At 27.7% G+C, this 12,010-nt stretch overlaps 2 protein-coding genes across 4 annotated transcripts; both read right to left on the bottom strand.

Annotated features, from left to right (window-relative positions):
- Window positions 1–13: 13 nt before the first annotated feature.
- LOC123261932 (succinyl-CoA:3-ketoacid coenzyme A transferase 1, mitochondrial-like) lies at window positions 14–11,798 on the bottom strand. Of its 3 annotated transcripts, XM_044723829.1 has the most exons (8): window positions 11,389–11,798; window positions 10,736–11,116; window positions 10,212–10,637; window positions 10,039–10,138; window positions 9,743–9,959; window positions 9,267–9,478; window positions 8,962–9,189; window positions 14–47 (listed from the first exon to the last, which is right to left on the bottom strand). In XM_044723829.1, the coding sequence occupies exons 1-7, from the start codon at window positions 11,458–11,460 to the stop codon at window positions 9,002–9,004; spliced, it is 1,596 nt and encodes a 531-aa protein (XP_044579764.1). In that variant the 5' UTR covers window positions 11,461–11,798; the 3' UTR covers window positions 14–47; window positions 8,962–9,001. The 3 variants fall into 3 exon arrangements, with proteins under 3 accessions (XP_044579764.1, XP_044579762.1, XP_044579765.1); XM_044723827.1 differs by lacking the exon at window positions 14–47 and having other exon boundaries at window positions 8,900–9,189; XM_044723830.1 differs by lacking the exons at window positions 14–47; window positions 11,389–11,798 and adding an exon at window positions 11,182–11,253 and having other exon boundaries at window positions 8,901–9,189.
- Window positions 515–7,941, bottom strand: LOC123261929. The gene is made up of 3 exons (XM_044723824.1): window positions 7,928–7,941; window positions 7,674–7,799; window positions 515–7,397 (listed from the first exon to the last, which is right to left on the bottom strand). The coding sequence occupies exon 3, from the start codon at window positions 7,316–7,318 to the stop codon at window positions 728–730; it is 6,591 nt and encodes a 2,196-aa protein (XP_044579759.1). The 5' UTR covers window positions 7,319–7,397; window positions 7,674–7,799; window positions 7,928–7,941; the 3' UTR covers window positions 515–727.
- Window positions 11,799–12,010: the final 212 nt, after the last annotated feature.

The raw sequence follows: 12,010 nt of genomic DNA, 5'->3' as shown, positions 1-12,010 counted from the left end.
CATTTTTTTAATCTTAAAATATTACATGAAAATTTTTTATAAAACTTTGAGACACACAAATAGTAAAAAAGAACTAGCTTTTAAAAAATATTAAAAATATCAGTTAAATTCGATCGAAATTCGAAAGTAAAAAAAATATATTTTATTCTATATAGTTTCATATCGTTAGTATTAAAAAATATACTGTTTTTATAAAAAGTTATTATTTAAAAAAAATTTTTTTTATTTTTAAGAAACAGTTTTTAAAGAGTCCAAAATAAAAACAAATATATGAGTTATACTTTTATACATAGTGTTGAAAAAAAAGACCAACTGATTGAGTCAAGTTAACATTTATTAAAATACAGAAATTATTAAAACATTTCACACACAATTTATTATCAAATTTCGACACTTGCACAAATAGTAAAAAAGATTTGGTTTTTTAAAAACAATTAAAATAGCATTTATTTGATGGAAATGATAAAAAAATTATAAAAGTATTAAATCAAAGATATTATTAACTTCACATACCTGATACATAAAAAAATAATAAACATAGAACATATGAATAAAAGAAACCTTATATTATTTAAAACCTGAGTAAGTATAATGAATAAAAAGAATATTTATCTCTTATTAAAAAAGTATTAATTTATAACTGCCTCCAATTCACTTGAAATTCGTTGATATTATATCCATGCTGTTTTGTAATAAATTTTTTATCAAACGTTTGTCATTAGCTGATTTAGAAAGCTTTATTCTTCTGAATACTTCTCAATAAATTCAAGTCACCGCCAGACTTTAAAACTAAAGTTATTATTTGAATTCTTTTAGACACATCAAAAACATTAGGATGATTTGATCCTAAAACTTTTTTCATGCATCCATAAACATTTTCATAAATCTTCAAAGCATCGATAAATTTATGTTGATCAAAAAATAAATGTCCTAATTTACATTGACTATTCAAAGTGTCTAAGTGGTCAGGCCCTAATACTTTGTTTTGAATTTTTAGTATTTTTTCACATAAAGTGACCGCCTGCTCATAATTTTTTTGCAAACCAAAAACTTCAACTTTATTAAATAAAGCTCTCAAAGTATCGGAATGATTCGGTCTTAAAATTTTTTTTCTAGATTCATAAACATCTTGATAAATTTTCAAAGCTTGTTCATATTTTCCCTGGTGAGTTAATACCATCGCAATATTATTCAGGGCCCTTAACACGGTAGGATCATTGCTACCAAACTTAGTTTTGTATTTTTCCAAAACTTCATAGTTCATTTTCAAAGCTTCATCAAATCTCGTTAAGCCCATTAACACTAAAGCTATATGAGATTGAGTGTAAAGTAAGTTATCGTCATCCGGATCTAGTATTGCTTTTTGCTTTTTCAATGTATCTTCATAAATTTTAATAGCTTCTTCATTTCTACCAAGTCTATATAAAACTAATCCCATCATACTTCGTGTTTTTAATATATCCTTATTATTAAATCCTAAAATTTTAATCTGTTTATTGTAAACTTCTTGATAAACTATTAATGCTTTTTCATAGTTATTCTGAGAACAATGTGATTGAGCCATTAGCAGTTGAATATCCAAAGTCCCAGGATTATCTGATCCTAAAATTGTTTTTTGTGTATCAAATATTTCTTCAAAAATAATCAAAGCTTCTGAATGCTTTCCTTGTTCAGATAATTTATTAGCTTTCAAAATTTTCCGTGAAAAATCATTTTTTTGAAATCCAAATTTTAGATCTATTATTTGAGGAAAATTTCTGTTTGTTGCAGCGACTATCAAGGTTTCATTTTGTTTATTGCGAGCATTCATTATCATTTTGAGATCGGAAGTTTCAATTTTTCTTAATTCTTTAACCAAACTAGTGTCATGAGTTTCCACTAGCATAAATAATTTTTCGATTAATTTAAAAACTTTTACAATATCCTGATTCTTGATAAGATCTACTGGTCTATTATTTTTCTTAGTTCTAGCATCAAAAATAGCGCCATTGGATAATAATATTTTCACTATTTCAAGCTGTTCAAATTTAGCAGCAAAGTGAAGCGGAGTACTTCCCTTTGCACTAGCAATGTTGGCATTTGCGTTGTTCTTCAACAAGGTATTAACTATTTCTGAATAACCATTCCGAGATGCATAGTGCAATGGACTAAAATATTCTTTATTTATCACATTAACTATTACTCCTTGACTGATTAACTCTTTACATTTATCGGGATGGTTGTAAATCGATGCATCAAATAAAGTATTAATAGCATTCAACATTTTAAGTATAGGTGGATAAGCAAACACCTCATGAACTCTCAAAAGTAAACAATCAAAAGCAGCTCCATTATTTAACAAAAGTTCAATAATTTCTTGTTTTCCACACTTAACAGCGTAGTAAATTGGCGTTAATCCTTTAGCATCACCAACATTGACATCCATTTTCTGGTTAATCAAATATTCGACAATTTCTTTTTTAGGTGCTACCACTGCATAATGCAAAAGTGTTTGACCTTGATGTCCCAAGGTATTATTACTCATTTTAATACTAAAAAAAAACTCTACAATACTGACGTGACCTTCTCTGGCTGCAATATGGATAGGTTTTGAACCGGACTTATTTGTAGCATGAACATCCGCACCTTTTTCAACTAAATATTTCACAATATCTAAATACCCCTCTTGACTTGCGATATGCAGCATTGTGAAATTATCTATTCCTTTATTATTGATTTTCATTTTTGTGTATCCAAATAATATTTTAACCACTTCAAGATGTCCTTTTGCAACTGCAAATTCTATAGCTGATCTATTGTCATCATCTTTAATGTCTGGGTCTGCATTATTTTTCAATAGAGTATCGACTATGTCTGCGTAACCTTTTTCCGCAGCCAAAATAATTGGCGGCCCATTAAGACTTTTAGCATTAACATTCGCTTTATGAGCAATTAAAGTTTCAACTATGTGATTGTGATTGGATTCAATAGCTAAGTGCAATAAATTAATTGTTCGGTCTGGTATTAAGCCGTTAACGTTGATATTTTCATGATTTAGAAGTATATCTACGATACTTTTATTTCCACTGACAGTTGCTATTACGATTGGTTCAATAGACCCTGCTTTTACATTCGCTCCATGTTTAATCAAAAGTTTAACTATTTTTACATGATTAAATCTGCTCGCAATCATTAATGAAGTACGGCCTTGCTTATCTTTAATGTTAACTGATGGACACTTTTTTAGTAATATTTCTACTATCTCGTAACAGTTTGCTTGAGTTGCAATATGAAGCGGTGTCATACCATTTACATCTGTGGTATTAGTTTCAATATTAGCATTAATTAAATATTCCACTACTTTGGTGTGACCTCTAAAAGCACTAACATGTAATACAGAATTTCCCTGTGAGTCTGTACTATTAATATTGGCACCAGCTTCTTTTAATATTTTAACTATTTTCTCATGTCCACAACTAGCTGCTTGATACAATGAAGTCATACCATGTGAGTTTTTGGCATCTATTTGAATGTTCTTATCAATTAAAAGTTTTACCACATCTGTATGTCCATGTACCGAGCTTAGAGACAATGCAGTGTCATGGTTAATATCTTTTGCATAACAATTAGCGCCTTCTTCTATCAAAACTTTTGTAACTTCAATTTGACCATAAATCGCTGCTAAATGTAACGGTGTTTGATGTTCCTGATCTTTAACATCAAGTGATGCGCCACTATTTAATAATAATTTTACAATTTGATCTTTTCCTTTTATACAAGCAAAATGAAGGGGAGTAAGTCCATTAATATCCTTAACATTAAGCCGAGCTTTATTTTTTATCAAAAAATCCACTACTTCTACGCAACTATGCAAAGCAGCAAAATGCAATGGTGTCATTTTTCTGTTAGTAAAAACATTGACATCTGCATTATGTTTTAACAAAATTTTTAGAATATTTATATGACCAGACTTAGCTGCATGATTTATAGCTGCATAATTATCAGGATCATAAACAGCGTTTACTGCAGCACCATGTTTGAGTAAAACTTCAGTTATTTCTTCACGATTAGTTTCAACAGCATTATGCAAAGGTGTAAGACCATCAACATTAGCAATGTTGATATCAGCTTTGTTAGCAATTAAAATTTTCACAACTTCCAAATGACCATTGAGAGATGCCTCATGTAAAGGTACCTCATTTCTTCCCGTTTTAGTATTTACATTTGCTTTAAGAGTAATCAAATATTTAACAAGATCCGTATGACCATGTTTTGCTGCTAAGTGAAGTATTGTCATACCATCGAATGATTTGCTATAATCTACACCTTTTTCTTTTTTCAACAAAACGTCAACAACATCTTTATGACCATTCAATGCAGCGCAATGGAGCGGCATATAACCAGAATAGTTCAAAATTTTAGCGTTGCTATTATTTTGTAGCAAAATTTCAACTATTTCTCGGTGACCTCGCTGAGCCGCTATGTGTAATGGCGTATCTCCATAATTATTGACAAGATCAGGAGTTAAAATTTTTTTTGCTACAAAAATTTTAACAACGTCTGTCCGCCCATGTTCAGCTGCTACGTGCAGCGGACTTTGGCCATCAAAATCTTTAACATCAACATTTACTTTTTGATCAAGAATAAATTTTATTGTTTCACAATTAGATCCTTTAACAGCAAAATGAAGAGCAGTTAATAAGCGATAGTTTCTTGAATGAATGTCGGCTCCTTTGGCTAAAGTATCTTTCAAAGCATCGAAATCGCCACGTTCCAATGACTCAAACATCGCTTCTTGATTAATAATAGTTGTTAAATCAAGATCATATTTAGTTTTTAATTCTGTTAAATTACTTTCAATCATTCTACCTACTGTTTTATTGCTCTCAATAAGATTTTCTGTAGTAAGTTTTGCAGCATTTAGAAAAATTGCAATCGAAGAATCAAATAATGAAATATCAACTAAGGTGTTTCCATGCGCTAAATGATTACGCAAATTTTTACCAATCAATAATGGTGATGGCTTGTCAAGCAATAAGTGATTGTCAACCAATATATTTTTAGAACTATCTAAAATCGACATTATGTCCAACAGTAGCATTTCAATAACTGCTTGTAGTTTTTTGTTTTTCTGATAAGCAGAGAGGTCCTTATATAATTGATTACTTTCAATTATACTTTTTAAAGTAGACAATTTCACCGTGTATTCGTGTTTCACTGTTGTTTTATTGGATGAATTTTTATTCTCTTTAGAAACATCTAAATGATTTTTGTGATTTTGATGGGATGAGTAGTTGTTTTTATAGAGATTATCTCTTAATTCTTCTAGCCACTTCATATTGTATACTCCAAATCCTATTTGAGTGAAAATTGTATTTATAATTTGCGTCAAACGGTCAAAGTCTCCAGATGAAATAGTTGATCGGTCCAGACTACCAATTATTTGAAATAATATTGCAACAATAATTTCTTGACACATTTTGAAATCAACATTTGGTTCTAAAGTTAACAGAGCTCGGTTTGCAAAATATTTTATTTCTCTTGTATTATTATCATCAATATTATCATTAATACGTCTACGCATCTCTTTTAATAGTAATAATTTCATTTCATAATTAAGCTCATTTGTTGATGAATAAAGACTCTTAGACTCCTGTTTTAATTGAAGAAATAAATTTTTGACGGGTCCCTTGTTAGTTATAATATTTTCTAATTTTTCGATTAATTTTTCTAAAGAATTCTCTTCTGTAAATTTAAGTTTATCTTTAAACCAAAATGAGTTAATCTCAAAATCGAAAGTTTCTAAAACATTTTTTATGTCGTTTGCACTTGGACTTGAAGCAATATTTTTCAAAATTGTGACAGTATGATGAAATTGAGTTTTATGAAGAATATTTTTGATAACGGTATTAATAATCTTAGTATCATTTTGAATGTTAGTAAAGAAATTCGAAATATTATTAGAACGAGTATTTTCTATATTCAATCTTTGTGATAAACAATTATTGTGAGATAATGAATTACGTAAATCTATTATGATTTCTCGAGTATTCGGAGGTAGAGATGAAATTAGCAGTTGACTTGTAGATTCTGACATTTTCGGTGATTCCCATGTGTTTTTTATATATTCTCCAATTACTTGTAAAGTTCTTGTTATCACTAATTGACCTTCTTTTTCACTAGCGTCCACAAGAAACGATAGATCTAAATATTCCATTATTATTGACAAAGAATATGTATCTCTCAACAATCGATAATGATCATATAATTCTTTAAATTCCGAATTTTCATTAATAATATCATAAATTTTTTCTTCTCGTTTATCTTTTGGAAGACTTACTAATTTATTAATAGAAATTTCATGAAGATTCATCTTCTGATTATTAAGTTTTTCCGCAAAAATATCAAGATAATAAAATAATTTATTTTTACTCAGAAAAAAATTAAAAATTCGAATTTTTGTTTTTTCAGATCGTTGCTCGGCATTTATATACGCAATCAAACAAAACTCTACTTCTTCCCAAGGTAATTTGCTATATGTTGATTTCATTTGTCTTTTTAAAATATTTATATTCTGAACAATAAACCTAGCACGGAGAAAAAATTTTTCATCCAATTTATTTGTGATTGAATATTCTGATGTAAGTAAATGAATATTTTCAACCAATAATTCTATTCTTGCTTTTATGTCAGAATGAGATATTTTTATATTTTTTACTTTCTCTGAATTGTAAAATCTAAAATCTATCAATTTCTTTTCAACAAATGTAACTACTTCATCCAATAACACAATATTTTTTAATTTAAATTCTTCATATGTTTGGGCAAAAAGTTCGTAAACTTTATCTAAATTTTTTTGACATTGCAATGATGAAAAATTAAGAAGCGCTTCAATAATTTTACAATTACCAACACGAATAGCATAGTAAAAAGCATTGTGGTTTTCGTCATCTCTATCCTCTAGTTGAAAACATTTATAAATATTTGAATCTCTCTTACCAGTAACAATATTAGTATTTTCTAAAATATATTCAAGCACTTTTTCTCGATTATATTTGCAAGCGAGAATAATATAATTCAAATTTTTCAGCGACTTCTCCACGATCTTGTTGAAATTTTCCCAAGTCTCTTCATCGACAAAATCTTTGATGAGGTCGATTAGTTTCAGGTGTTGTTTCAAATTGTTGACATCATCACTTTTGATAATACTATTCACGATTTTAGTTGAAAGTTTTAAATAAAATTTTTCTCTGGAAGTTTGATCGTGTGTTTTATACAACTCGATGAACTTTTCTGTTGAACAAGAAAATAGAAATTCAATTTTTTTTTGCGATGACATAGTGGAATTCCTTTATGATCAATGCTCACGGGAAAAAATTAGATTTCTTGATTTAATTTTAAATTATTTATCATTAGTCCTGCAAAAGTTAAATTTTATTACTAAATATTCAAATATATACATCAGAATATAATACTAAAGTTAGGCGACATTGTTAATTTTTCGAGTTTTTTTTTTTTTTTTTTAATTATTAAATAAGAACTAAATAATATTTTTTAAAAATTGCACTTATAATTTTTAAAGTTTTTTAAATATGATTTTTTTTTAATTTTTTTGTAATTATTTTTTTAATAAAAAAAAATTCTAAAAATTCTTAGATGTCGGTTAACTTAATTTTCATTATCAGAATACATACCTTTCCATAGTAAATTGATACGTTCATACAAGTCTTAACGATTAAATGACGCCATCCCAGCAATAATGTATAAATATATATCGTATTACAAATTCTAAACAACTAACAATCGTTTTATTGTTAAAACTGGAAATAAAAATGGAATTTTTATTACTACTATTAATTTAATGGTAATAAAATGTTTATAATACTTTTTCTAATGTTGTTATTAAACGCGTTGATGCATTTGAAAAAAAAAATTAAAAAGTACTTACTTAGACGATTGTGAATGTATGTATTAATGTTATTATATTATTTTCAGATTAAAAAAAAGAACAATAATTGTAAATGAATTGCTTTAAATATAAAATTTTTTGAGATAGATAAATTATTTGCTCTGGGAGATGAAATTTTATATTGTGCGTAATATGTTCAGTAAACTATTCACTTGTACGAAACAATTGAAAATCGTATGAAGCTAGTACCTTCAGAGTTTTGGCGCTTTCTGAGCGCTTCATTTAGCGTCCGCCCGGTTTTTCGTTGCGTGGAGAACGAAAAACAAGGATGGAATGATGGATACAGTCAACGCTCTTTGTATTTGACTCGCCCGTACAGGACCATTCTCTGTATTTGACTCGTCCTTGTCCATAAGAGCTGTGTAAAATCGTCAAATACAGAGGAAGAATGTGGTCAAATACAGAGAGCGTCGACTGTATAGGGATCAACTCTTAATATAATAATTTACGCATGCTCTGACTTTGGTGTAATCAAAGTTTATACTGTTTAAATCTCATGTTTTATTAAAAAAAAATAATCTAAAACTAGCTTTTTGTTACGCTGTAATTAATTATTTTGGGGATTTTACCATTTTTACGGCACCACGAAAATGGAAATTTTTTTTTTACTTTTTTTTATAGACTGAATTCGATAGATTTTTTAAAATAAGACGAAAAGTCTAAGTAAAATTTTGTATCTGTTTTTTCAAAAATAGATTAACTTAAATTTTTTTTTCATTATTTTTAAACTTTTAAAATATTAATTTGCAAATAAAATGAAATTATTTACTGCATTTATAAATAATAAACGGAAACATTTTTAATAAATAAAAAAAAAAAACAATACTTTGTTTGAAATATTTATTTCATTATAAGAAAAATAAAAACAATATCCGTGTTCAGTAAAAAATAACATCAATTACTATTGTTATTATTATTATTATAAGTATAAAATAACATATCAATTTACAGTGAAAAAAAATTGCTTTTTCAGGATAGGTCTTAACACTCTTCAAAATGAAGTAAAGTTCATATAAAAATTTGAGAAAACTTGAGTGTCTGTATGAGAATTAATTAGTTTGGATTATCATCTATTTGACCCATGATTTTTAAATCATCAGATACAGAAAATTCACAGCCAGTTGCTTCAATGACTTCAGTTACATCAACATTAGGAGCTAATTCAATTAAAGTCATGCCTTCTCCACGGACAATTTCAAACACGGCTAGTTCTGTGATAATCATGTCCACACAATTTTCCCCTATACAATTAAATTTATCACAAATTAGTACAAAAAATTTATAAATTATAAGATAAGTCAATTTAAAAAATATGCACCTGTTAAAGGAATGGTACATTTATCTAAAATTTTTGGACTGCCATCTGAAGCTTTATGTTCCATTGTCACTATTACTTTTGTTTTTGGAGAAGAAATTAAATCCATCGCTCCACCCATACCCATTATCATTGATCCAGGAATCATCCAATTCGCTAAGTCACCATTTTTTGATACTTGTGCTCCTCCAAGAATTGTTAAATCAAGATGTCCACTAGCAATAAATTTATTTCAATTATTTTAGAAGAACAAGTAGAATTAATTAATGATACTGAAGTTGACTGACAACTGTTATTTTTTTTAATTTTTATAGCAAATCAATTGCAATAAAAAAATGCTTCTAAAAATTTTCACCAAAAATTTTTTTATTAAATTTTTTTCATAATAATTTCATTGCTAAAAAATTCTAAAAAAATTTCTAATGTCTGTCAACTTCAGTGTCATATTAATTAATATTTAACATAAAAAATATATTGACCCTCTGATCATAGCGGCACTCTCATCACAACCAAAAAAAGATGTACCAGGCAAAACTGTTACTGGAGCTACTCCATGGCCCATTGAATCAGGATCAACGCGATCCGTTTCTTGACTGTAGTGAAAATTTAGAGCTCCCGTATCGAATTGTAGAGCTGCGTCAGTATCATTATTAATATATTTAGCAGCTAACATCGGTATTCCGATACCTAAATTAACTATAAGTTTCAAATAATATTATTAAAATAAAAATTATTATAGAAAAATATTTATACAAAACCAAGTGGTATTACTCACTGTATCTCCCATCTTTAAATTCCAGTGCAGTGCGTCGAATAATTCTCTCTTTTTTTTTACTTACAGGTGATACTGCTAATTTTGATAGGGTTTTTATTATCTAATTGAAGAAAATTTGAAAGATAGTAAAATAATCAAGACATCAAAATTATTAATGTAGATTTAAAACTTACTTTAGTAAATTCATCAGTATTAGACGCTTTAAAAATTCTATCTACGTAAATTCCAGGTACATGAATGCTATCAGGATCAAGTTCACCAGTTTCAACAATTTCCTCAGTTTCTACAATCGTAACTTTAGCTGCTTTACACATAATGGAATTAAAATTTCTTGCTAATTTTCTGAAAATTAAATTTCCAGCCTTATCAGCCTTCCAAGCTTTTATAATTGCAAAGTCACCGGTGATGGCAGGTTCCATTAAATAATTTTTTCCATCAAATTGCTGAACATGTTTTGGTTTACTTAAAATTTCAGGTTTACCATCTTTATCGTACTTTATTACAACATTACCGTCTTGAATCATTGTTCCACAACCAGTTGAAGTAAAAAATACTGGTATACCAGCACCGCCAGCTCTGATAGATTCTGCAAGTGTACCCTGTTACCATTATAAATCAAAATTAAATTCATGCCATGAAAATTTTAATGACAAAAAATATTAGTTATGATATTAAAACTAAGTGGAAATATTTATACTTGTGGTATGAACTCTAGTTCTAAATTTCCTTTACTGTATTCTTTTGCAAACTCTGGATTTATACCAATAAATGATGTTACTAGTCTTTTTATTTGTCGTTGAATTAACAACTTTTGTAAGCCTATATCTCCAACTCCAGGGGTAACAGATATGACCGTTAAATCTTTACATCCTTTTTTAATGATTGCATCAATCGCATTTAACGGCCAACCACCTAATCCTAACCCACCAATTAATAATTTAGCGCCATTTGGAATGTCATGTACTGCTGAATCCACAGACATAATACATTTTTTATGTTCTCTTGGTATTTTTAATTCCGATTTATCATTTTCAAAGTCTGGTATATTATTTTTTAATGAATAATTCACAGCAAGTATCTGAAAAAGTAAATACTAATTAAAAAAAGAAAAATTTATTCTTTATAATAAAAATTATTGGTTACGTTGATTGTGGATCAAAGTACATTATTGATGATAAATTCTAAGTTTTCCTAACTAAAAAGTCACTTTAAAAATGACTAAAAACTCAAAAAGAGGATAAAAAAATTGTATCTTAAATATGTAGAGCAGAGAATAAACAGAGTAATACAGAAAATGATTTTCTGACTAGGGTAATAACTTTACATAGCTGCATATCAAGTATGATGTACCTTATTTATTTGTAAACAACTTTGTGGGTATTTATAATTAGCTCTACCAAATTTAATGATATATGAAAACATTGTAAAAATAACAATCAACAGATAATAACAAAAAAGATCTATCTAAATAAAATATTCAAGAATTTTAATTGTACTAACAGAGAAAAGGTCTTGAACTGTCTGAAATTTTCAAGAACCAATGACAATGTCAATGAACTTTCACTATATTTATCATATACGTAACTTCATAACTCTTTCACTCCCACTTTAAAACTTAAGTCCACCTTCTATTTTGAATTTCTTCGTAATTAAAAACCAATAAATTATTAAATTTTTATGGAATATATAAAAAATTAACTTGTTAATTTCAATAATACTGTATGTTTGATAAATATTGTTAAAGGTACCATTTTTCATTCATGAGTTCTTGCGAAAAGATAAAAAATAATATCTTTTATATTATTTAATTCATTTCTCATATAATTCACGTTATTAAGATGAAAATAACATATTTTTTATTATTAATTAAAAATGATTAAAAAAAAAGATTTTTTTTATTAGTAAGAAAATAACATTTAATTGGAACTTAATTAATCAAATTTCCTACTCTAGTTTTTATGCTCAAGTGTAC

This window comes from Cotesia glomerata, linkage group LG3, assembly GCF_020080835.1.
Source record: "Cotesia glomerata isolate CgM1 linkage group LG3, MPM_Cglom_v2.3, whole genome shotgun sequence".
Classification (NCBI taxonomy): Eukaryota; Metazoa; Arthropoda; class Insecta; order Hymenoptera; family Braconidae; genus Cotesia; species Cotesia glomerata.
Note: the sequence above shows the minus strand (reverse complement) of the source record. Positions and strands in the feature narration are given on the sequence as shown.